Raw genomic sequence first — 27,844 nt, 5'->3', positions numbered from 1 at the left:
TTTGAGATATTAAAGCCCTGGTCCATAAAGACCACTTCTCCTCATATTAATCAGTTGGGAACTGGGCATTTTATGTATCTTGCATTGTTAGTGTTTTAATTTTTCCCCGGGGTTTTTAATAGCTTTTTATTAGGTTTTATAAACAAGCATCATAGTATAACAAATAATACAAATAAACAGACCAAGCCTTCTCATGCCGTCTGTATATCACAAAAATAACACTATAAATTTGCAATAAGATTTACAACATAGGTTTCATTATTAGTGGTCAATGGGTAAGTTCTTGGTTTGTGAATTAGTTTAAACAAAAACAGAGGGGAAACAGGATAGAACAGAATTAACAGATAGCATTCAGCATTGCAGAGCTAAACACCTAATCAGGAGCTCTTGTGGTTTTGCTTAGATTAAGTATTGAGTAATGGTCATTTTTGCTCAATGAAGCAATATGAAGTGTTGGCATACTGATGAATTTGGGATGGGGGTTGAAAGTGAAAATAATTTATGTTTAAATTTTAATTTACCTCAACCAGATTCAGCCAATTGCTGATGGGGGAGGGGGAATTGTTCATTTTCTGAATTACTGGCATATGTTATGAGATTAAACCGCATTTTGGTAAACCCATTTTTTCAATCTGTCCACAAGTCAACCATAGTTTATTAGTTAATCTCTCAAGGAGGGCTGTTTCTCAAACTGTTTTGTGCCAATTATCTGGTTTTGTGCCAGAAAGGTCTTTCCAGTGTCTCATTATGTTGCGCCTTGCCACTTGTTATAAATGGTTTATTAATTCTTTATTGTGTAAATCTGGATTGTTGTCTTGAAGGTCTGTGAGTTCTGTGAATGTTTTACGACCCTGATTAATCACAGGTTGGCTGAAAAGATTCTACTTTTTGGTGGTCTTTAAATGTTTTTGAGATAGCTACCATCTTGGAGTTGTACCATGTTTGGGGGATGGGTGATCCTCTCATTAGGTCATTAAATAGGCGGATCATATATGGTAACCATGTTTCTTTGAACTGTTTATAATACTTGGAAGTGAAGCCATTTGGTCCAATATTTTTTTAACAACAATGTCAATTTCCAATAGAATTTTTCTCTGGTTTTAAATTGTATTTATGTGCTGTAGTTTATTGTCAAGTTGCTTAATAACAACAACAACAGACCTCAATGCAGCAATCTTCTATGTTCAATTTTCAGTTAAAAAGCAAAAAGTGGCATGATTTAAAGCATCTAAAGAGTGCCCACATACGATCTTTCACTTGTGGGCCTTTTTCCTTAGCAGGTTTGCATCCATAATCTGAATACTATTGTAGGGAAAAAAGACTTCGGGGTGGGCTGTGGGATTCAGAGAAGTAGATGAGTTGGTAGGGTTCAGCACCCCTTTCCAATGCTCCTTTGAGTTTTAAATCATATCCCTCCCCAGCTTCAGAGATGATGGGTACAGATACTGGTCTACCTGCATCTCATGTATCCGGTAGTTGAATAACTCATTCAAATTTAAAAGCTGTAAGTCAAATGAATCAAGTGACTGTATTTCAGGCTTAAAGGAAACACAAACATAACTTTAATTGCCCTGATCACTGCCACCTAAATCTTCAGATAACAAGTCTGATTCCCAGTAACAAATAAAAGCATTTCTTATATGCAGAATTCCAAATGAATCAATTTGTTCCAGATGGAATATTAAAACAAGTTTTGCCTTCTTTAGGTAGTTATCTAAGCACCTAGAAACTATCCTTACTTGTCTGCAAGGAACCCACCACACCTACCCAAATCAAATCCTGATTCTCAAAGTGGTTATTCCAAAGTAGTTTGATTAACTATGGTGTTCATTACTTCTGGGAGATTTAGCGCTGGAAGTACAGTATATACCGGTAAATTAAACATACAACCAAAATATGTATTTATTTACTTTTTTAAAAAAAACTGTTGGTCATTTTTCCTTTCCCAGGGCAACCCAAAGCAACTATAGTGAAAACAGAAATTGGCACGAACTCCAATAGTCATATTCATCTGCTTTACCACCCACCCTCAAAATATCCTTTGAGTTCCACAATATCTGCAGCTATCAGTGAATTTTCAAGCATTCACAAGGGACTTACCTGCTGGATTCCATATGTCCAACCCTGCCTGATACGATCCCTTGCCCATACATTGTGAGCATTCTCTGCAAGTTTATCAACCATAGCTTCCTGAGAAGGGGTCAGTTTGATACAACTCAGATCCATAGGAGCAGGCTTGTATCCACTAGACAATAGATAACTGTTAGATGAGAGTAAAATACTTCAGTGAGATCACTTTTATATGCATGTCTCTCAACATTTTAAAACAGCAAAACAAAGTGACATACATGAGGTTTATTACAGCAAAATGCTGTTCTCTGAAACAGAATTATATTCAACTCATGCGGTCTTAGTAGGCTACTTGAACAGCTGCTGCTAGTATTATTGCTATTATTATATTAACTAGTATGACAGTAAAGTGTTTCATCACCAATTAAAAATATTAAAATTTCAACCATATAATAAAAGATGATTGTACTCTTTGTTTACAGCTTTGCTGAATGTTTGGGGGCAAGCATTTTCAGCATGAAAAAAGGAGTCTGATTCCACCTCCCCCCCCACAGTTTTTCCTGAAAGAATATTTAAACATTTTGAGGAAAGTGTATTATTCATCTCTTTGAAAGCCACCATTGTCATTAGCACACTTCTTAAGACTGTCTTAAAAATTTTAAGATTGTGAGGCATTAACTGTATATTTTCTTAAACAAAGAACCAGTAGTGATCAAATATAGGAACACATGAAGGTATAGATCTTAATCCCATTGTAACAGAGCAAGCCAGTAACTAATGTGGAGCAACAGCAGCCACAGTATTCTGACAGGCCTACAAAAGGGAAATAATAGTAGGACAAGCAAATGGGGCATGTTGCTTTTCAGTCAGTTGCTGATGAGGGATGTGATTTCTCCCTCAAACAGAGGCAATAGCATGCATATCCCATGATGACAACATGGGTATTCTCAGTATGAATGAAGATCAGTAGGGTTGAGGGCGGGAAGTATTTGTCATATCCTGCACAACAAATGCTGTACGCGCTCAGTTGAAAAGAGAAAGCTGCATGTAGTACCACGGCCTCGGTCGTGTATACCTGAAGGAATGTCTCCACCCCCATTGTTCAGCCCAGAAACTGAGGTCCAGCACCGAGGGCCTTCTGGCGGTTCCCTCACAGTGAGAAGTGAGATTACAGGAAACCAGGCAGACGGCCTTCTGTGTAATGGCGCCTGCCCTGTGGAATGCTCTCCCATCAGATATCAAGGCAATAAACAACTATTTTATTTTTAAAAGACATCTAAAGGCAGCCCTGTTTAGGGAAGTTTTTAATGTTTAATGCTGTATTGTGTTTTTAATATGCGGTTGGGAGCCGCCCAGAGTGGCTGGGGAAACCCAGCCAGATGGGCGGGGTATAAATTATTATTATTATTATTATTATTATTATTATTGACACTTTAGTTGGCATCATAAATCTGAGACATCAGTAAAATTGCTACTGCCAGCCTTGAGCCCAAGAACAGAGGAAGCTACAAAACAATTAGTTCAAAAGATACAAACGAAGCTAGCAGATGTTGCCTATGCGGTTGCTTGTTCACGCACTCCTCTGTCTGTTCTTCCCCAAACTCATTCTGGTGGAGCTCAAGAACTGTGATGATAACCACCATTTCACCTTCTTGACCTCTCCCACTTGCTGCCATTGCCTTATCTAAGTGATGGGGCAGGGTTGGCTTCCCACCCACACAGCCGACTGTTGCAACTGTGTGAGTGCATTTGCTTACCCTTAGAAGAGAACCCCAAGAGCCCATGATTATCAATTTGACTCAAGGAAGGACAGTGATATGATAAACACACTAGTGAGACTGGACAGGAAGACAGGCTCCTACTTTACACACACCTACACACCTTCCATTTTATTTTCTGATTTTAAACTTACTTCTTTGGAAGTTTTAGTTGCTTCACTTTTTCCTCAGCATGCTCATCAGCAATCCCAACATGACAACCCAGCGCCAGCAGTGTTCTGGAGGAGAAGATCAATAACTTAGAGGAACTTAAATTGGCATGTTGAAAAGCAAAGCTACAACTGTTAGGTTTGTGGGGAGAGATGTTTGCAAGACAAAAATAATAGTTTATAGAACCTGTGGGCCAGGTTTGGGTATCTCCCTTCAAAAATACTTTTTTAGATTGTATTTATACAATACATTACTCACAGAGAGAAGCATTCACACACACACACCACAGAGGCCGTTGCCCAGCTCTGCCTGGCTTGCTTTTATGAGCCAGTATGGGCAAGGAGGCAGGCGGATGGTTTCACTCGTCCAAGCAGCCTGCCCACATCCTCAGAGATAACAGGTTGAAACTGATCCTATACAACTGGACTACACAGAGCTCTGGCAGTGTCCTGCCCCAGCCCTGCTACCACAGTGGAGTCTACCTCTTTCCAAATCTGAACCTGGCTAGCTCTGCATTCCAGTAGGCCACCAGGGAATCAGCTGAGAGACGATCAACATGGGGTAAGACATCCCCTACAACTCTCTAGAAGCCATTTGTATTAAGTGGAGGGGGGCAGACCATTTGAATCAGTCCCACTTCCCTTAATCTTAAGGAAGATATTCAGAAAGTATGTTTAAACGTAGCAATATTTGGCACATCTACAGATCCTGCCAAAGAGGCAAGCAGCAGAGCAGTATCCAAAGTTATTAATGTAGAAATCACCAAAATCTGTTTGAGAAGATTACCAGAAGACTTAAGTAATCACATTGATTTATCACCACCCACCATTTTGTTATTCCTATACAAGGCAAACCTCATAGACTATTTAAGAGTTCACACACCCAAAGCAATCCTTTTGAAGAAACATAAAGACACTTATGATTAGAGTGAGCAAGCTACAAACTTACTTTAGTGTTTCTAGTGACATTTGGAGATTATAATTTCGCTCTTGTTCTGGCAGTTTTGCAAACTCCACCAAACATGGATGCTGCCGCTTGTTGTCATCTCTAACCTGCAATGTAGGAAACACTGAGCTTGAATCTGTCTTAGAACTGTAAGTCCAAATGGCCTATATTACTGAAAAGGAGTTTGTACCATGTCAGAAATATTAGGTAACGATCCAATCAAAGTCAAGCACTTTTAGCTCTTATTGATTTCAGTGTGAGAGTTGTTTAAATCTCTCCCATTGAAATCAATGGTGGTGAGTTTTAAGTACTGTAATATATAGGAATGGTGTATTTATAACTGTTGGCCGGGTTGTAAGATATTTCATGTAATGTGAAATTTGCTATGGCAGATATAGGTCAGGAGCCATCACACCTGGTGCTGGGAGCCATTGCCTTTGTGTGCAGGCTACCCCATTGGTAAACCACAGAACTGTGGTTTGGAGCATCTCCTCACAGGGCAGCGATATTCTCAGGATCTGAACTGGCCCCACTCATCCATCCATCTATTTGGCCCTGCCAGGCAGAGATCACTGTCAAAAGTCTCCTGTTGAGGTTGAGACATTGCCAAGAGCCAGAAGGTCTTCCTAGTACTTGTGTGATTCAGGGCAATCTTCAGCTCTGACTCCTAACTTCATTCTTCAGCTGACTTGTAAGGTCCTTGGTCAGTTGCTTATGAGAAACCAGGCAAAACTCTGACCTTTCTTTTAGTGACTTTTATTGTGCATGCTATGTACAGTGCAGAGCTTAAAAGTTCATGTCTGTATCAAACACTGTCAGAATCCGGGAACGGCCCCTTCTGGTTCTGACCCCAACAAAAGAGTTTCGGTATATGAAAACCCCACCTTCCATCCTTTCGTTTCACCCCTCGATGCCTTTGGGGCGGCGGAAATTGCGTGCCTCCTTCATCGCCCCTTGGGCTAGGGGAGTGCAGGGTCTCTCCAGCATCCTCAGAGCCTCGACCCTCCATCCCCTGAAACCCATGCCCCTCCCCGCTGGAAGCCTCGCTGCTCCCTCCGCTGCCAGAGGAGGTGCTGCTGGTCAGGTGGGGCCGGGGCTCTCTGTAGCATCCCAAGAGCCCTTCCACCACTTTGCGCTGCGCCAGGGACAGTTCCCTGGCATGACTCATGGCTTGGCTCTCAACTACAGACTCCTTGGCACAACTACTGGCTACCCTCCAAGTGCTGTGTATGACCCAGCCCTGGCAGTATGTTAGAGATGCTTCTGAATTAATATAAAACCCTTTTACTTGGATAACCACTTATAAGCCATTCTGGCAAGTAAGGGGTATATAAATAAATAATAAAACAATTACAACAGCAATGAAAATTTAATGCAAAATCTATGTTCTCTGAAAGTGTAACTTCTGCTTCATTTCCAGCTATAGAAAAGTATTCTAAATTATATGCACATATGATTTGAACAATGTACAATATAATTACTCCACCTTATTCTGCATTATTGATATTTTAAAACAATAAGAAAAAAACAACAGAAAACAAAAATTGAAAAGCACATACAGGACCATACTGCCATCCAAGTTCAATTTTATTCATAACCCAAAGTTCGTGGATATTTTCAGCTAGTTTTTCCCTAATTCTTTCCAGATGTGGAGGTAATACAATCTAAAAGATAAAAGAGCAAATCTGTTAGAATAAAATGACACAGAGTGCAGTGGAGGGGGGGAAGATAATTTACCAGAATAAAATAAACTACTTGTCCAAAGTTTACATACGTTTCACTAATTACATAGTAGTAAATGACTGAACTGGAAATAACATAACGAAAGCAACCTGCTCACAATAACAAATGTACTTTGAGTTTGTCAATGTACAGGAGGTTTTTTTTTCTTTTCTTAGATTTTTTTTATTAATTTAGATTTTCAAGATAGCCTACAAAAGAGAACCATAAAACAAATATAAAACAGATCAACTACTACTACTATCTACTGATTTTTGTATTTTTACTGTTGCTGTGATGATTGCTTTTGTTTCTGATGTTTTGGGGAGCTTTTTTATCTTTAAATGACTGGTTAGATAGAAGTTGTGAAAACAAATGCCTTTACAAATTAACACATATTTATTGTCATTGTACTTGATATCTAGACTCCCAAGCAATAAAATATGAGGCAAAAAATGAAAGCAAAAGGTATTTTTCAAGTTTATTGATTTTTAACATAATATTATGTAGCATACTTATCCCATAGTTGAAAAGTTAATGTAGATTCCATTTACCTGACTAGTATCTACAGGTACTGGAGTGAAAGCTGCTTGGGATAGAGATACATTTGGGCCCAGAAGGTCTCTTGTGGAATTCCGATCCTGTTTGTATTCTCTGCTGTGTTCCACTTTCAATTTCTCTTTTGGCAGAATAGCTTCAAAACAAGGAGCATATCCTGGAGGTGGAAGGAATTTAAATTCCCCATGGCGGCCTCCAAGCAAAAAACGTACCCTATAAAACAACAATTCAAATATTCCTGATGTCTTTCATTCAATTCTAAAGTAAAATTATTCCTTCAAAGTCACACTTTGCAAGTGCTGCATCTGGGATTTATTTCAGAGTGAATTAGTTTTATCTAATGGTGACTGCATCTACACTAGACTGTGATTATCTTCTCCTACTTTCGGTCTTACCTGTGGTCTGTTTAGCGATGACTACTGCTTAGTTCTCCTGCCAACCTAGCAGTTCGAAAGCACATCAAAGTGCAAGTAAATAAATAGGTACCGCTCTGGCAGGAAGGTAAATGGAGTTTCCGTGCACTCCTCTGGTTCGCCAGAAGCGGCTTAGTCATGCTTGCCACATGACCTGGAAGCTGTACGCCGGCTCCCTCAGCCAATAAAGCAAGATGAGCCGCAACCCCAGAGTCGTCCGTGACTGGACCTAATGGTCAGGGGTCCCTTTACCTTTACTTTACTGCTTAGTTCAGGTTATTAATTTTGTATGTGACATAAATGAAGAATAAGAATGCATATTTATTCAGAAGTATATCATCACTTCATCACTGGACTAGTGTAGTAGCGAGTAAGAGCAAAGTCTATGAGGCAGAACTAGCACAGAATGAACTCATTGTATAGTGTTAGGTATCTTTTGGCTTCAGTTCCTCATCTGCAAGATGGGAATATTATACTGAACAACATGTGGGCCTGGGTAAAGATGTATATGTGATGTGCTTTGAGCTCTTAGGAAAAGCACTATATAACTAAATATAATCATAATTGGATAAGGATTTTTCAGAGTGCTGCACTTCCACTCTCCTCATAGAGTGGACTTTGTTTTCCGCATAGAGTGGAGTTTTGTTTTCAAAAGTAGCCTAGTGCCATTTTGAATGGGTGAGTAGATCATTTCCCTTCCCCTCTCAACCTACTATGCCCTTCAGTAGGGGCAGGGATTTATCTAAGCTTATACCATGGATCGTGAATCTGGAAACCCAGGAGGCCACTCCCCACTCTTTGGCCAGCCACTCCAGCTCCCACTGAGGAAAAGCAGCACATGTAAGTGTAAAAACTGTAAGATAAAGAGATCCCTTCCAAAATCCCTTTTGTGGAGTCTGCTTCGTCCAAATAATCTCTCTCTTCTAAACTTGCACTGTGTTATGAAAACTGGAGCCTAAAACCTTTCCTGTTCCTCAAGAGACACAACAATCCAAAGCTTGACTGAGCAGAAAGACCACGTAAAAGAAAAAGCAACCAACTATGGATACAGGTGAATAAAATCTTCAGGACTCTTTTCGGAATTCTCTCTCAGAACCTCAATTCAGAAGATCCACAATATAAAGTTGCAGGAGGTTGAATTTCATTGGGCCATGGTGACCGTTTCCCAGATCTAAATCACCTGCTGGCGATTGCTCCACTTCCACAGTTACTGTGTGCTTTTCCTAGCAGTGCTAGCAGTGCAAATGTAGTCGGTTTTGAGTGGTGTGATTCACCGCCCCAAGGAATCAAACCCATAGTGTCACTGTACATATCCAATTTGTGAAAAGTTGTTAAGAAAAAGAAAAATCAGAAGATCCAATCACACATCTGCTGTGGCGCATCTGGCTTAACCCATAGAGTAAGTACTACGCATAGAACCGAAATTTCAAAATTAAATGAATAAGACAATAAGCAAGGAAAACATGCAGTGTATTCACTGAAAATGACAAGATGGAGTACTAACTTTATCCCTGCAGAGAAGCTGACAACTGGAAAGAATAGGCCATCTGTATTGAAATTCTCAAACATCCCCTGGACTGGCTGTCCATTTATCCGGAATGAAATGCTTGGAGCACTCAGATCAAGGCAGCAGCTGATTACATCATCAGTCCTTAACAGATGCTGGTTGGGAGAATTCACAGATCTTGCTACACAACCTAGGATATAAGAGTAAATATAATTAGAACAAAAGTTCAGCCTGGTGTAAGAAAAGCTGCTTTCAGAAAACTTGGTACAAAGCCAAAGAAGAATCAATACAGATTAACACAAAAAAGCACGAGGAAAACTAGAATTAGATCTCCGGAAGCTGCCTTCAACCTACTCAGAACACTGGAGTATTTCTTTCTTCAGTTTTTAAGTTTTTGCTCTTGTTACGTTGAAAAATCCAATAAAAATTTTAATTATAAAAACAAGAAGGAAAGAAGAACAGTGGTTCATCTAGACAAATGTTCTCTATTCAATGACTGACAGTAGCCATCTAGAGTTTCAGAAATATCTCTTTCCCAGCCCTACAAAAACCATGGCTCTTCCCCCACCCCCCAATGCAACTTGGAGAATAGTAGATAACATATTGGCTGAAATAAAGAAGTCAACTGCTAGGTGTTTTAAAAACAAAGCTAAAGTATTTTATTTGCCTTACCTGACCACAGATGAAGTCCATCAAAACTATAGGAATACAGGTCATCACCAACACCATTTCCTCCCCATTCTTCTCCTCCCACAGGGTATGGTGAATAGCCTTCTGTTGAAGCCCAGCCCACACGAAGGTGAGTAGCTTCGGCTGTCGTAAATGGTCCCACATGGTCAACCATTAGCTCATAATACCATTTTCTATACTGAGCAGAGCCCTCACTGATTCCAAGGAAAATATTGGGTCTCATACTGAATACAAGGGGAAAAGATGCATCAGAAAAGTTTCGTGTTTTTTTAAAGCATTATTAAACCCCCCTTTTGCTCTTTGGATCTGCACCCCAAGACAAACTACAACAGAAGAAGAACAGTCATTAAAATAACAATTAACCAACAACTAGCTCCATGTTTGCATGTTATTTATTTGTTTGTTTGTTTATTCATTCAATTCCATTCATGAACTACATCCTATTAAATATCTCAAATAAATATAACAAATAAAAACATATTTCAGATATAGACTATCTGCTACTGCCTCTATAAAACCCTATTCAAGTTTTTAAATTTTAATTATTCTAATATAATGGATTTTGAATAATAATACAATTTAATAGTAATAAAATAATAAAAATATTATTTTAATTAGGCATCTTTATAACACTGTTCATGTTGCACCCCAAGGTCATGCACAAGTAAAATAACAGCAAAATAAATAATTTAAAACCTATTTTAAAATCCACAGCACAATAAAATACAGCAGTAATCCAGGTCAAACATACTACCATACTTTGAAATAAGCATCACAAAAAAACTTATGTCTTCAAGAGGTGCAAAAACACCAAGAGTTACTGCATTTAATTTAGAAATATTAGCAGAAGGGAGGGGAATAAACAGATTGTCTCTTAATAAATGCAACCATTATATTTGTCTACATATGAAAAATCATTTTAATTTGTTCTTTCAATAAAGATTGCACACACATTCTAGTCAATTTTTTACCTGCTCACATGGTTGACAAGACGTGTCTGGAGAAGGAGATCTCGTCCTGGCAGAAGATTGTCACAGATCAAATGCTGATTAGACCGTACAGCTACTCCATGGCACACACAGAGAGAGCATAAAACATCTAACACCTGGGAAAGAAATGATGCAGATGGTGATTAAGATGGTTCTCAGCACCCATGACACTGTTTAAAAACACCAAGTGTAAAACAGTAAAGACTCTCCCTTGCTATCTTAAACCCTCCCACTGAGATATTTCATAAATCACATACTCTCCATCCAATTCTGTATTGCGTACCTTATGGTTTCTTCCATGTTTGTCCAAAAGGCATATAATTGATTTAATATGTCCTTCTTTAATAATATTTAAAGCTTCTGGACTTTCTACCAACACACAGTGCAAAACCTCAAGAATGCCTAAAAACATAAATACAAAAAAACAAGTTTATTGTTTAAATTATCTCACAATCATACAAAAGATATATCCTCCCACAGGCTATATGGATGGAATAAGAATCCATATAGCATATGGATGAAACAAGACGATGGTAAAACAGGAAGAACAAGATTAATGTGAATACTGCACAATTAAGAATGGGCATCTGTCATCAATCTTGTTATGAATGAAAATTTAAACATAAAATAAAAATACTTCATTCATCTTAAATCTCACTGATAGGCACTAGAAGCAGGGGACTGAAATTAAGTACACAACTTTCATAACACAGTTTTGTTTAATTCTTTTAGATTGGCTGCACAATTAACTGATAGCTTATATGTGATTAAATCTGAACAGCTCTTATACTACCTAATTCTGTAGTTTCACATTTTGGCCAACATGCTATGTACTAGGGGTAGGGATAATTCATTTTTGCATCTCCTTGTTTTTTAGGAATTTAAGTAATCTTTTGCATCATTTTTGTCAATGAAGGAATACAGACATAGCTTTCATTCTTTGTGGTAATGTACCACAAAATTTCAAATGCCTAACACTGTTGAGGTAATAGCAAAAGATTGGGCTAACTGGTAGTTAAAATACAGCTTACAGAAAAATGTGCCTCACAATTATGTGCTCTCTGTTTTGTTTTGTTTTGTTTTGTTTTGTTTTGTTTTGTTTTGTTTTGTTTTGTTTTGTTTTAGTATATTATTATGTGAGCCCATTTTTAGAGCTGGAAAGCAGCATATAAATAATTTAAATTTCACAAATTATAGGTGTAAGTAAATGATGTAAATGTAAGGAATGGTTCCAGTTACAGGTAGGTAGCCATGTTGGTCTGCCATAGTTGAAACAAAATAAAAAAGAAATAAAAGAAATAAAATTCCTTCCAGTAGCACCATAAGGAATGGTGTAAGTAAGTTATGGGATTCCCAATGCTACAGTAGGGAATGTTTCATAACTCACAATTTGATGTAATGGTATGTAGAGTAATGGTATGTAGAAAATAGAAAATGTCATACGTTTTCTGCATATCACAAGGGGTGTGTGAAAGATGCTCCTATAAAATGAGCAAACTAATCACATGAAAATTGAGATAATGAAGATGTAGGAAGCAGTAGGATGCAGCATTGAATCACCTTTGACCTCTCAATTAACCAAAATTACCAGCCAAATGAAGCAGCAGCCAGTGCCATTAAGTATCATTAAACTTAAATAAGATTCCTGCAATGCTGCATTAAGACAAGTTCTTCTAGGTCCAGTAACAATTGTCTAGCAGATCTCTTAATATAGCAGGAGCAAGGATGTGGCACACAGTTAATTACTGCCAGCTGTAGCTGCTACAGTCAGCACTGTAACATGGGATAAAAAGAATCCTGAACGTGCAACATCACAGATTGTATGTAATGCACTGGGTAGTCTTCTATACCATTCTTCCAAATCATATGATCAACTGCTTTTCCATGCCCACCAGAAAGAGGAAATAAATGGGGTGGGGAAACTCTATATATTAGATATCCTTTTGTTTACAAGAAGGTTCACAGAATTATCAGCTAAGAAATTAGAAGTTATCCTTGAGATCATCAAGTCTGACAGTGGTCAAACCAATTTACATTTTACAACAAAGCAATTCGTTTTATGCACTACTTGCAAGTTTCCCTATTTAGCAGAGATATAATCGGAGGCAATCAGCTGTTGACCAACATAACTTTTTTGTATTTCCTCCTGTTGCCAGAAGGGTAATGCTTCTTAACAAAACACAGAAAATACATCAGTGGTTTCCTTATCATACAGATAAGCTCATTGCCTGAAACTAATTCTATTTACAGATAATGGTTTGACTGATTTAAGTATTAAATAGTGTGATAATTTTGAATTATAATAAAAAGACTGTTTTTATCTGTATTATTTCCCAAAATTATACCCAGTGTCCCTAAGGGCAAACATATCATTAAAGTATTTTCAAAATGTTCCTCTTTTAATTTGAGAGAAGATAATGTGGGGGAGAATCTAAACTGTTAATTTAATTAAAATCTAAACTGCTCATTTGATTTTTATCTTAAAGCCCAAAGGCCAATTACATTTTTAATGAAGTAATCATATACAATTATCTCTGTTCAGCTTAAAAACTAAATTGTAGAGCACTCCACCGTTCTTGGCTTCATAATCCAAACTGGAATCAGCTTCTAATTTGTAGCAAGTGACAAGTTATTGCCATTTAGAACAACAACAAAAATGATACGAAAGTCTCAAATGGCTGCCAGTTTATATTTTTATTATATGTATGCGAAGATGTAGAAAAACAATGTAGGTATTTTTCAAGAAATAATAGGCATCATCCAGGAAAATGCTATTTCAAGTCTCATTGGAATCAATGGGACCTAACCATCAGTGGAAAGTGTGGTTGTTGTTGTTGGTGCTGCTGCTGCTCACCTGAACTCTGCTTGGTCACATCACTGCAGCTTACCGGGAGGTAGAGGGGAGGAGGCTAGTGGGCATGTATTGAAGGAGATCTTGTGGGGAGATGGTGGGAGGAAGTGTACCAAAGGGAGTAGAAGAGAGAGAGAGAATGATAATGGAGTGCACTAAGAAGATCAGCCATGGGGTGGGGCGCACCACAGTGGGGGAGAGGAAGGCTCCCTGCACGTGTTCAGTGGAGATTGTTTCAAGGTGTCTTGGGCAGGGGGTTGTTGGTAAAGGAGATGGGGAAAAAGAGGCATCGGAATAGGATAAAGTGAAAGGCCAGGTACAAAGGAAGCTGCAGAATAGGAGCTGGATGCTTCAGAACTGAGTGTGTGTGAAAAGGGGGCTTGTTGTTTAGTCGTGTCTGACTCTTTGTGACCCCATGGACCAGGGGGCTTAGTAGCTGCAATATGATGAGTGGGGAGGGGAGAGAACCAGGAGGCTACCACAGGGTGGTTTCTGTGCAATAGGGGAGGTTACAGAAAAGGAAGTGTGGTATAAGCAGGCAGCCCCCGGTTTAAATATTCTCAGCTGAAATTAATAGAACTCTTGCATATTCACAAGATTATGCATGTATCTATACAGCAGCAATCCCAGTTTAAGTTGTGTAAAATCATTCCTGCACATGAATCTTCTGTGATTTAAAAAACAATGTGTGTTTTTTTACTTGCCCAAAGAGTAGAGCTTAACACATGCTTGCCATTTTATTTTTAAAAAGACAGAGCAGCAGATCTGGAGAACAGCAGCTCCAAACAAGCAAAAAGAAATTGCACAACACTGAAAGCAAGGGATTTTTTTTATGGGCTGTCTAGTTTTGATTTTTTTAAAAAAAAATACATACCAGAAGAAGCTTCCAGTCTCTCCAATCTACTAATGAGCCAATCAAGAGAGCCAGAAAACTGGGCACAATTTTTACGATTCCCTCTAATCAAAGCAGCTGAAAAGAATGAAAAGACTGATTAGTTTTTTATTTTACCAACTGTCATATGCATTGCAATCACATTAGTTAATACAGAACATATTTCTTACAGTGTAATCCAAGACGCCTGCTTCTTGGGAGAAATGCAATGACAAACCTAGACAGCATCTTAAAAAGCAGAGACATCACCTTGCCGACAAATGTCTGTATAGTTAAATCTATGGTTTTCCCAGTAGTAATGTATGGAAGTGAGAGCTGGACCATAAAGAAGGCTGATCGCCGAAGAATTGGTGCTTTTGAATTATGGTGCTGGAGGAGACTCTTGAGAGTCCCATGGACTGCAAGAAGATCAAACCTATCCATTCTTAGGAAATCAGGCCTGACTGCTTAGTGGAAGGACAGATCCTGAAGCTGAGGCTCCAATACTTTGGCCACCTCATGAGAAGAGAAGACTCCCTGGAAAAGACCCTGATGTTGGGAAAGATGGAGGGCACAAGGAGAAGGGGACGACAGAGGACAAGATGGTTGGACAGTGTTCTTGAAACTACCAACATGAGTCTGACCAAACTGCGGGAGGCAGTGGAAGACAGGAGTGCCTGGTGTGCTCTGGTCCATGGGGTCACGAAGAGTCGGACACAACTAAACAACAACAAACAATCCAAACCGTATATACTTAGAAGCAAATAGTTTCATATCAGTGGGGTTTACTCCTAGGTAAGTGGGGTTAGGATTGCAGCCTTAAGTCATCTTTACTAAAGGATAAAAATTCATAGACTTTGTCCCCACATAGGCTGTGTTCTCCATGCAACCCATCCTGAATAGCACACACTTTATATCTTATTCTATATGGTGAAAAACCAACTCACATTATAAAATTATGTTTCCATGTCACTTTGCTTGGGCAAACCTTCCTCAGAGCTTATGCTCCATCAGGAAGCTACGTTGAATGCCTTCCTGACTCCTGTGTATTAAATTCAAACAGGAAAATATCCCCCATCAAGACCCACACGCACTGCTTAGTCAAGTCCAAAGGCCTCTCCCACATCTACTTTTACTGAGACTAGCTGTTTTGAAGAACTAATGTGGAAAGCCCTGGGCACTCCTCGTGGGGTACCTTCCTCTCCCTCACTCCTGTCAGCATCAGTTTATCTGTAAGCAGCCCTTCTGCCAGTTAGTCTTCTCTGACTTTGATTCTGGAGAAAAATTCAGAAATTTCTAATGCTGTCCTCTCCTTGCAAATTAGTGTTGCCCAGATCCTAAAATTCACTGCTAGTTCTAAGTCTAGTGAAATTCAATGGCATGTCTATTCCCTGGTATAAATCACCAGACAAAATGGCTTGAGGGTATGTATAAGAAGAAGCAATCGTCATCGTCATACAAGACAAACCATCTTTCTGTCCTACACAGTCCATGCTTCAGAGCTAAAATAGCAATCAAGAAAGAATCTTAATAAACTCCCAATTTAGAAACATCAGAGCTGCAGCTAATTTTACCACAGGTCAGGTAAACTCTACAATTAATTGTGGAACACAGATATTCCCTGAGGACCTATTGTGCCAGGAGAGGAAAATAAGTTCCATGAGCTACTCTTGAAAATAATATTGTAGAAGAAATGTATTGCTAATAATGGAAATGGGAAACATAATTCATTATATACTCACAAGTCTCACCTTCCCACACAGGAATGAACTATATTAGCACTATATTTAATTCGTGGAGTAACTGAGAGTGATTAAACTGTCTTATGAAGTAATATATTTGTAACTTTTTTCAATAGCAATATATTTATGAAACTATCAAATAACACTAAAAATAATTTTCCTTTGAGTAGAAAATGCAATCAGTTTGTTACATATTATTTTTTAATTAAATTGATGGCTAGCCACAACATGGATAGAAACAATTTTCTTTTGTATAAAGATTTCCTTTCAGTCTGCATTCTGATAATGTGTCTGGTATATATTAAAGGCTATGAATAATGGAAACATCAACTATCTGCTATACATCTTAGCTATAGCTTATAGGACTGAATGAACAATATTCCAAAATATTGGCCTAAACCAAAAGAATGAATAAAAGCACTTGTAGGGCAGTATTTAAGCTTTATTCAGCATGAGATGCTTCAATTAAGCAAGTTGGAGATTTATCCCCCACAAAGATTTTCTCTTATAAGAAAATCCTATACAACCTTTTTAACATATAGAGTGGGCTTCACCTAACAAAAGCAGTCAGTCGAAGCCCTAAGCAAGGGTTTCTGCTTGTGCAACAAGAATCCCCCCATCCCCTCACAGACACCCCACACCCCCTAAAATGGTTTGGGTGGACAGTAGAACCCAGAACAACACATGGGGAAGGGGAAACATTTTATTTGGTAAGCTGGAATGCTTGCACAGATGAAATGTCTGTAATAGCATGATGTTGAATTCCACCCTGTGGGGTTTCATTAGCATATTTTTTGTGTTTGGATAACAAAAATCGCCATTTCTGAAATGCATATCTTACCTAGTAATTCATACAATGAGTTTAGGATAGATTTCCAAGTCTCTCCCGCCTCCTTCCCAGCTACATCAGCAAAATGAGCTGCACTGCTGTATACATGTAAGCGATCAATGCATTCAAGCACCAAGTTGATCATACCCTACAAGAGAAATAGTGCTTATCTCAAATAATAAGAATTTGTTGTAACAGAGAAAAAATAACTTGCAATGAGCTTTGTAAACAAAGGAGAAGGAAAACAATATAGGCATATATACATGCACCCCAAAGCAGGCAAAATGCCAACATCACCACAAAATAAATAAAAACACAAACCCAAAAGGCATGCTAAACCCCTAAAAACAAGCAACCCCACAAAATACCAAAAAAAACCCCACAAAACCTTAATTTAAAAAAAAATAGGATGGCCTTGGTGGGTGCTAAGGGGGTTTATAAGGCCACTGTGGTGCCCACATGTGTCGTGTTTGAGGACCCCAACCTTATTCCTTTTCTGGAGATTTCTTATTCTTGTATTTGTTCAGGCTTGATACATCTCTCACTCCCTGCATCACTGCATTTTTGGGAATAATGCATTTGCAAGTATTAGCCATTTTTTTCTGGGGGGAAAGCTTTCGGTCACAGAAGTGGCCTGCCAGATATAAAGTCTCATGAGCCCCAGCCTGCATCACCAATGGTCCTAGAAGATGGGACTTCTAAGTCCAGCAACCTATGGAGAGCCACAGGTCTGCCACCTCTGCATTAAAGCACTAAAGCATACTTTAACACTCTATGAATGAGCTTCACAGTTGCAAACTACCCACTCGCCTCTCCTGGAATGGCTGTAAGGAGTATGCTTCTTGTTCTTACCAACCGAGATTTATTCTTACATTTGAAAAGGACACACTGAGATTAGTTTAGTAAATGCTGATAAATGCTAATGATTAAGCAGTATGTCAATGCTAAAATAAATTATAGCTCACTGCAACAAGCCAAGGTAGTTTATGATATTGACTTCTTTCAACAAATCATACTTTAATTAACTAGAGTTCTCAGTTAACAAGCCAAGATAGAACTAGTTTATGATATTGACTTATTTCAGCAAATCATAGCTTAATTAACTAGTTATCAGTTGAAGCATAATGAGTGTGTGAGCCTGAAGCTCACTGTTGCTGAATGCTAAACTATGGTTTAGGACTACATCCTAAATGATTTAGTGTTATGACACTGTTCTTTGAGACTAGCAAGCAGTTCTTCTGTCACCCAACAAGGATGCTTCCATACGCTTGCAAAATTAGATGACCAGATAAATTCCTACACATCTTCCCCTAAAGTTGTTCCCCTAAAGTTGTTCAAAAACACACATATTATAAGGGCATACAAAACCACAAACTTTTCAAAACGTGAAGGCTTTTCTCTTTCTGGCATGTTTTGCTTCCAACCAAACAAAAACCTGATTATGCAAATCATTATGTCAAGCTGAAAGAATTATTAACCTGTCCCAAAAGTAATGCACCAAAGGCAAACCAAGACTGCTACCTCTTCCTGGAAGAGATTCTGCCGATTCTTCAGTGCTCTTAAGCGGTTCTGCTTGTCCTCGTGCTCTAGATGCTCATCAGGTGGATGGAAGTATCCAATCAAGTCCTGGAGGCTAAGGCTGACTGACTCAATGGGTAAGTCAACTGTGGAAGACTTTGCTTTCTTGCTGAGATCATCAAGGCCCCTAAAATGAATTGTACAGCTCTTCTAAGTATGACATGTTCCCAGTCTGAGGAGCCCTCCAAATGTTCTACTATATTTATTGTGCATTCATGATGTTTGTGTGTGCTCTTGATGCTATTGGGGCAGTCACATGCAATACCACTTTCAATTCTGTTTGTGCCCACAAAGGTTTCAGAGTAGTCACATTGCTTCACTTCCAATCAGTGCATATCCCATAACTTCCTGCTGAAACCCCATAACTTTTTATACTACAGATGTTACGTTTTATTTTTGTCATGTGTTTCTTGTGCTGTCCATTAGTGTGAGTATGGTAGTGGCAATTTAAATCAGGGGTGGCCAACCTGTGGCCCTACAAATGCTCTTGGACTCCAACTCCCATCAGTCCCAGGCAGCATGCCCAGCAGTGCCAGGTGATGGGAGTTGTACTCAATAATATCTGGAGGGCCAAAGGTTAGTCATCCCTAACTTAAAGTAGGCCAGGTTTACACATAAAGTTAAGCCATGGTTAACATTAACTAAGGTTTATGAGCATGGTTGGTTTGTGGTTTATAAACTATTTTATGTTGCAAGGCCTGGTCTGGGTGATCAAATAAACCATAGCTTAGTATTTCATAAACCAGTCCATAGTGCCATAGGTATACATTGTGCTTTATGTGCTACAAGTGGACAAGTCATTGTTCCCAGGGGGATACACTCTAAAATTTGATAAAGGAGGTAACAGCGGATGAATGGGGGGTGGGGAGTGGAGACAGTGGAAGAATGTTTGCTTGTTTAACTTACAGGTACTAAGGCCTAGCTAAGGCTAAGGTATTCGTTTTCAACCAGAACAAATCATGTACCTTATGAACCTGTTGAAAAGGAAGACGGTACTACGGATTACTCGTGCAGTACGTGACTCTTCATGCTGAGATCTGGACAATGTTAGACCATCATCCATATGGCCTTCATGGTGCATGATAGCCTGACAAAAACAAAATCAAAGAGCAAGGATCACAAAAGAAGAAAACTATCATTTTGTACAGAACTCTTCCCAAATGCTCTAAGTGCTTTACAAGCTGAGTTCCAGTGAGCCCTGGCTAAAAAAACAGCCCTTGTATAGGTTATATTGAACTACATTGTGGTAGGGGCATGGGACTAGAGTTTCACCAGCTACCTTGTAATCTTTGTAACATGAAATTCTGCCCCAAAGGATTCAGTGCCTATTGTTATTTTAATAGGAAAACACATTTAGTACTTGGGAAAAGTTGAAATGTAAAATGCCACACCGACATTGCCTTTTCATTCGCATAATATTAAACATAAATATATGATATCTTTGTGTAAAACATCTTACCTTGCGTTGCACAGACCCCATTCTTACAGACTTCGCATCCACTGACTGGTACGTGAGCCACAATCCAGTGTCAACATGCTGTATGAAGCAGACCGAGTCTCCGTACTTTATCTCAGGTGCTCCCATTCCATCCACGTCTTTTCTTATACCCACATCCAATTTTTCCTTTTTTAAAAAAAGATGTAATACATTAGCCCATACATTTTTTTTTTGAAAGGTGAAATATCTTTTTCCTAAATACAAAATAGTAAGCATTAAAATTGGTAGCATTTGTGCATACAAGCTAAAGGTTAACCTACTTCAACTGGATTTAAGTGTGTGTTTTTTATCCTCCATAATACAACCACATTTCTCCAAACACCCATAAATTCAATTTCTTTTATATACGTACAACATTACTATACAAGCAACATTTTACTTACGTATTTATTTTTAATTCTTCTGTGCATGGAGTCTATATCATTTCACTATATACGTTTTCAAGTATAGTAATTCTAACACACTATGCACAAATTTGAAAGGCATGATCCAGTCATCCACATCACCTGCACACAGTTGATTCCCATAGGCCCCCCTTCCCCCTATATGGGATATAGGCATGTGTATATAAAGGTGATGAAACCAAGATTCAGCTGAGCCTATGGGAATCCTCCAAACTGGACTGATTCATACACATAAAATTATAGTAAATCAGTTTGGCTCTAGCAGCATTTTTTCAGCTTCACTCAGTTCTAATAAACTTAACGACATTGCGCTGAAGCTGTGATTCTTTCAGATCCATCAAATAAAAAGCCAGTACACAATGCACTTTAAAGCTATTATATGAACATTAAAGATTTAAATAAAAGTTTTAAAGAGAAGGTGCCAGTTTGAAGAGACAGAATGCAGCTTTTTATTAAGACTGACATGCTTCCATCTACTGAACAATGGGGCAGGGGTGTGAAAAATCTAAAATGGGTGTGCAAAAAAAATTTGTAAAGTGGGGAAAATATTAGCCAACATTGCAGTCCTCACCAAGCCGAACTGGAATTACTCCCAACTGAGTATTAGTTGGCATATTTTAATTAATACTTATTTCCCCAACACTCTTATGAAATTATGTTTCATCAATACAAATACACATCTGACTATAAAAGGGTCACGATTGAACTTATATAGAGAGTAATTTATGACAAACAGACTAACAGTGAAAAAGTGTATGAATGCACACTGTACTTTAAATGGAATTTGTATCAAATGCATGTAGGTATTAAGATCCAAACAGTGGTGTTCCAGATGTTGTAAAACCCAACATAACAAAATGAAATCAAAAGACAATTGCAGGAGCTGGATCCAAGATCTGCTTTCACAACTTGCACCTTTGTGTACTTTTATGGTACACTGCTATTTAATTTCATAGAGAGAATGCTACAAGCATGCACAGCCTAACTGCTAAGAAATTATAGTTCAACTGGAACTGTTAATGTTTCCATCAAGTTTACACTATCTGTCACTGCACTTGAGTTTTCTACCTTGGAAGACCGAAAACAAAACGCTGTAGATTTCACATCAGCTTTCTCTTTGTCTGTTAGAAGAAGGCTCTTGTCATCCATCAGGCTCAAATACTTCCCTGTTGTTATATGCCTTAATCGGAACGGCTGGCCCCATCTAATGTGACTTCCACTCCACCTAAAAAACGTTCAAATTAGCATTCTTAGATCATGTAAAATTCCATAGTTAAATGTCAAACGAAATATGAAAGATGATTTAAAAAGGAATTTGAACTCAATTTTATAAAAACAACAATATTTTCCAATTATTGAGTTAACATTTTAGTTTTACTTTCAGAATGAATGGCACATTGGCATAGCAGTGATTTCTTAGGCAAAATAACTTTAATGCACACAAGAAGCTAGCTGCCAGCAAAGACTACATGCTCATCTCAACAGAGGTAGCAGATCAAGAGGTGAATTATTTGGGACAATAGATTTGTCTATCATTACAGATTTTGGGCATGCATTCGCAAGTGATCCATGTGGACATCAGAGTGCACAGAGAGCTCTGCGTCAAGGCGAATCCAAGATGTTCTATTTCCCCGTTTCAAAACAATATGAATTATTTCAACAGGTGGAAGACATCACTTCATGTAAAGGCTGCATCCTTCTTTTCCTTAAAGGCCTACTATAGCAAGACAATTATGTGGCTTATGAAGACAACAGGAGGGATGGAGAGCTCAGTATTGGAGGTCTAACTAGCAGTAGCTGGAGAAACAAATCTGCTGTCATAATCATGTCAGCTAACACCTAACAGGGTATACAAAAGCTTCATGGCAGCGAAGCCAGTCAGATGATTTGATACTGCTACTTGCACATTCAGAGAATCTTCTAAATTCTTCTAAGAACAGAATTCCACACACCCACACACACAACACCGTTTCATTACACAACCTGATTTCACAGGTGCATACTTTTGTTTGTACTGTGTACATCCATCTCAGACTGAAAAAGGCAAATAGCAAGGTTTCTCCTTAGTTCAGCACATTTCTTTTGTGCTACCAATAGGGGGCTGCAGAACACCGAGTTCCGTTTAAGTCAATGAGGCTCCTAGTCACAATAAATACACAATCCTCGCATAATACATCAATTTGGCCTACAACATGCACCGATAGTTTCATAACCAGCATGAGAACTGAGCAGTTGGATACTGTTGAGAGTTGTAAGGCATTTCTTGTATGTTTCTCGTATTATCTATAAAGGGAGATGACTCAATATCACAGTTAAATTGAAATTTAGATAAGTATTCCTCTGTCAAGTATCTTTAATGGCTGAAGCTGCAGTCAGAGGTGCTGTCAAGGATATGTGTTAGCCTGGACTGTAGGCTGTCATTTGTTGGACCACCTACCTAACAGCTTCTATGCAATCCTAGGTAAGAAGGTAATGCACTTCTTTTAAAAAAAATGCACAAGGGAAATGTAAAGGAACCTATTTCTCATTCACTGCACTAGAATTCTCAAGGTCAGTTTTAATTCCCAAACAGCCAAAAGAAGAAAAATGTTCCATTAGCCTGGCTCTGCTACCATCAGAAGACATGACCATAAACAGCTGCAGCTTTGTAGTACAACTTTCCCCCACAGCTGCTGGCATTTACTGATTAATATTATCAATTTTTGTGGAACTTGTCCCAAATCAGCATTTTGAAAAGCCTGAAACTGACACCTATCTGACAACCGTAACAGCATCACAAACCCATATTGGAAATCAATTCCATGTGAAACTTTCACAGGGCAAAATTGTAGATTATGATCTTGGGTAAATAAGTACATTTCCAAATTGCCATCACAGTCTTTCAGCATAGACACAATATTTTTCTCAAGAGAAAGCTTGCATTTTAAAGAACAGGGACATTTGTTGCCATTATGGAATTGCATTATGCCAGAGGTTCCTTTACTTACGCAACTCTCAAAGTCTCCAATCGCCAAAGAGAACGAGCATGAATCGACACGGCTCCACCCTCGTAATGGACTGTTCTGCAACACAAGAGGAATTTTCTGAGTTCCCCAGACCTTTAGGCTGAAAATAGCTGATAGTGTTTTAGAGAGAGCTGATTTAGTTTCTTCAAAGAGAAACTGCTGATCCTAGTGTGCCCACATCCATCCTACTTTCACCAGAGGCAATAGAAAAATAAACACCAAGAAAAGCAATACCGCTCAGACTTCCAGCTCTCTTAAAATCTGCTGTCCATTTCCAGTCTCTTGTGGCTTCTTTCCAGCTGATATACTGCTGAAAGATTTGCATTCCAAAATATATTATATATTTTGGTGAGCTAGTAAGCTACCTTTACTAATTAGGTAGGGCTGGCACGATCACATCAAACTAGTGTCCAGTTTATTTCTCTGAGATCTGTTTAATCAAATGAATATTTCAATCATTTCCTTTCTTCATAGATATTCCCTTTTATAATGAAAAAGTGCACAAATATGGCTATTGTACAACATATTACTATATATTATACAGGTTTTGTTCATATTCTAGCACTCTTTCCTTCCAGGAAAATAAGAGACTAAAATAGTTGCCCTTGCAAGTTCCCCTACAACCTAGGGAAGGGGAAGTTGCGTAGGAAACAGTGTACAATTGAGAAGTAGGTGAACTGAGAGCATCCCAAGACAAACCTGCCAGGTGGAATAAATATGAGGGAAAGGGAGAAAGCTCATGGGTGAGGAAGCTGCTATGGGGCACAATCAAACCTACTGAGCCCATGAATATCTCTGCAGGGTGTACTATAGGGAAACTTTACCAAGGCCATTTTTGGCAGGAACCAGTGTCAGCTAAACCTATGTTGCCACAGTTGTGCAGGAGGTTTCAATTAATGCTTATTTTCTTGTTTGGACAGTAATAAACTGAGAGGCATTGAGAAGCCTGCGCAGTTCAGGTGAAAGGTCAGCTCCAATAAATATATTCCTGTTTCTATAATCTCCAATGAAAACGAAAAGCAACCACTTGTTCTTGCCTGTACTGTTAATTGTCTTGCTACAAAAACCGACTAAGGGGGTAACGAAGCTTTTGGGGGACTGCGTACCACACTGAGCCATTGTCAACCCTCCAAGGGATCATAAGGAAAAGTGGAAATGGCTGGAGCGTAAAAGCTGGAATGGCAAATAAAATTCAAGGATAAATTTGTGGGTATTGAGGGGTCACAAGAACCTTTAGGCATCACGACAGGTGCTAATGAGAGTAGTCAGATTTTAAAAAAATATTTTAAAGGATAAACAGGGGAGTTGACAGCTGTAAAAAAAAACACCTTTAGGCATCATGGCACCACAGCAGGAGACCTATAGAAACCATCAATATTTTTTTCTTCAACTGACAAATGGTAGACCACAAAAAACCCTCTTGGGCTAACCACCTCAGAACTAGGGTATGGAAATAGCTAATTTGCTCAGAATTCACTACAATCCTCTAGACAACTCAACATTTTCCTTTATCTTAAAACTTCCTACGAGTATTCCTTGCCTTTCTGCTGAACATATGAAGTTACACTACTGGGACAGGTGTGTGGGAGCCCAGCAGACCCAAACAAATTTCTACCAATTTATTCTGTTGTGGTTGGGGGGGGGGAATCATATTTGTGTGATGTAAATTAGGAAATTGCAAAGGCCTACCCATGGCTAAACCTAGCAATATCGAATATTGCTGAGTCATATTTTGCAACACAGGGGTTTGTTTGTTTACTCATGGCTAAACCTAAACAAGGAGCCCAGACCACTGAATCTATTCCATCTAATTAAAACAACAAATTAGTTACATGGAATAAAAACTAAATTATTACTTTATATTCCCCTAGCACTAATTAATAACCATGAGGGAAAAGCTTGTCAGAGAAGTGTATAGACTCCAATGCAGATAATTTAAAAAGATGCACAAGTTTTTCTTTATCAGTACAGAAGAAAAAGGCCTGAATAAAAGGCATCTAAGACAAGACACAGTTCCTCTTATGTGTATATGTCTGTCCTACTGAATTCATTGAACTGGTGAGCATACAACTGGGTTCACTATTGCAGTCTTAAATGAAATAGCTACTGCTGTCATAAATGCTATCGACCTACGGTGCCATATGTTTCTATTTCTCAACTTACTATTCCCATTCAGGAACTTTGCAGAGAGTAACAACATAGTGCCAGAGGTATGCTTGAATTGTAAATCAAGCTATTTAATTTTTTTTCATCAGATCCTGTCCCATTACTTCACAATTACAGGTTTCACTATATACTATAGTGCCCCACAAATAAAAATCCAGGCTGCATCTAGACACATCAAAAAAGCAATTCAGTTAAACCTGTTGTAAACTTCATATAAGGAAATCTAGTTGGCATATGTTATAATGTATATACAGCGCTTTATCTTTACGAATGTAGCTGAGTCCCCATGAGAAGTTGCTTAGCCCCTTCAAAAACAGAAAGGCAGGGTGTACACAGACCAGCAGTTTTTCATGCACTCCGTTGTTCAGAAGATGGGCTAATGCTCACACACATTTTGGTTTATGCCACTGTACAACCTTCTTCAATTTTTCCCTATAAAAAATATCATGCCTCCCTTTAAAGAATCCATGCTTTGAAGCAGCTAGCCTGGATAGAACCATTGTGCTGTTTCTCCCCCAGCCAATGACTTCCCTGCCCACCCAGGATATTTCAAAGCCTTTGCCGTTGAAATTATGTACCAAACAATCCATACACTTTCATAATTTATCATTGTTGAATCCCATTTGCTTTTCTTCTCAGCAAGGTGTATTTAGATCTAAGTAGGCACAAGTGCAAAATTCCATTGTCTGCATTTCTTAAAGAAACAGAAACTTGTAGCTGTCAAAAAAGGGGGGGAACATGCATAGCAATACATAACAATTAGACATTGGAAATGAGGGACAAAATTAATTCTAATAGAAGTGAATGTACCTTGGAAATATTCTCAAGCAAGGCTTCTTTGTCTGACAGCACAGACAAATATGTTGCCTAAACGCATTACGACTGTTATGAAATCAAGTGTATTTCAATTAATTTTGACATGGGTGACCTGTATATAATAAATAAGTGCTTTTTCTGCTGAAGAAAGGCAGAAAAAGGCCTCTCTGTCATTAACCAAATGCAGAAGATAATTCAAGTATCCTGGAAGAAAAATATACTCATTTTAGTCTGATAAACCTTTGCACTCCTGTTGACGAAATCTTGTTGTGGTATCTTGTGCTTTTCTGAACCCTATAAACCTGCCTTTATTGTTTGCCTATCGCTCATAGCAGCATGTTTTAAAAATGGGATGGATTTATTGTCAATTTAGGTTTGATTTAATCTCATGGTTTGGACCTGTCCTTTTCTTTTTTTAAAAAAAAAAAAAGAAGCTAAGCAATCCTTCTGTCAGTGTCAAAACTTCTAGCACAATTTTAAATTCAAGAAAAGCTAACATATGAGCGCTGTTAACTAGGGCTGCCACCCCACACGCTTCACTTGGCAGCCCAACCTACCCAACAACTCTTTTGCCAACTTCCCTTCTCCCATACCTAGCCCACCCCTCCTCACTTTGAACTTTGAATCTGACCAAAAAACAACAACCCTCCCTTTATACCTCACCCATTCCTCCCCTCACAGCTCACCCCAACCCCCAGGCCCTTTTAATCTATATCTAAACCACAGAGCCTAGGGCTTGCCAATCAGAAGGTCAGCAGTTCGAATCCCCACGATGGGGTGAGCTCCCGTTGCTCAGTCCCTGCTCCTGCCAAGCTAGCAGTTTGAAAGCACGTCAAAGTGCAAGTAGATAAATACAGTAGGTACTGCTCTGGTGGGAGCTAAACGGCATTTCTGTGCACTGCTCTGGTTTGCGAGATGAGCGCCGCAACCCCAGAGTCGTCCGCGACTGAACCTAACGGTCAAGGGTCCCTTTACCCTTTACTTCAGAGAGGACTTTGCTAAACTAATCTTTGAAGTGCCTCCTTTACATTAAACATCACTTGAGTCCTGGGAGGATTAAATATGGCTACTCCCAGACTTTGCAACTCCCTCCCTTGAGAAGCTAGACTGGCTCTCTCCTTGCTTTCCTTCTACCAGCAAGTGAATACTTTCTTGTTCAAACTGTTTTTAATGAAATGGCTGATGCTGTGCTGTTTTTATTGTAATTATTTGTCCGGTTTTAATAGGGGTGGGTAGGTGGTTTTAATTCTATCAGTATTTAATTT

At 38.7% G+C, this 27,844-nt stretch overlaps 1 protein-coding gene across 1 annotated transcript in view; it reads right to left on the bottom strand.

Moving 5' to 3' along the window:
• RYR2 (ryanodine receptor 2) overlaps positions 1-27,844 on the bottom strand; it is a 238,954-nt gene that overhangs the window by 139,804 nt on the left and 71,306 nt on the right. The window contains 16 exon segments of the mRNA XM_033145434.1: positions 2,101-2,260; positions 3,983-4,066; positions 4,947-5,050; positions 6,503-6,607; positions 7,217-7,433; positions 9,138-9,330; positions 9,813-10,054; positions 10,802-10,935; positions 11,103-11,221; positions 14,545-14,640; positions 17,125-17,260; positions 18,634-18,817; positions 19,656-19,777; positions 20,150-20,314; positions 21,661-21,817; positions 23,580-23,654. Coding sequence (XP_033001325.1) covers positions 2,101-2,260; positions 3,983-4,066; positions 4,947-5,050; positions 6,503-6,607; positions 7,217-7,433; positions 9,138-9,330; positions 9,813-10,054; positions 10,802-10,935; positions 11,103-11,221; positions 14,545-14,640; positions 17,125-17,260; positions 18,634-18,817; positions 19,656-19,777; positions 20,150-20,314; positions 21,661-21,817; positions 23,580-23,654 — 2,293 coding nt within the window.

The sequence above is a fragment of the Lacerta agilis genome, chromosome 3 (assembly GCF_009819535.1).
Source record: "Lacerta agilis isolate rLacAgi1 chromosome 3, rLacAgi1.pri, whole genome shotgun sequence".
In the NCBI taxonomy this organism is placed as follows: Eukaryota; Metazoa; Chordata; class Lepidosauria; order Squamata; family Lacertidae; genus Lacerta; species Lacerta agilis.
This window is presented reverse-complemented; position numbering and strand designations above follow the sequence as displayed.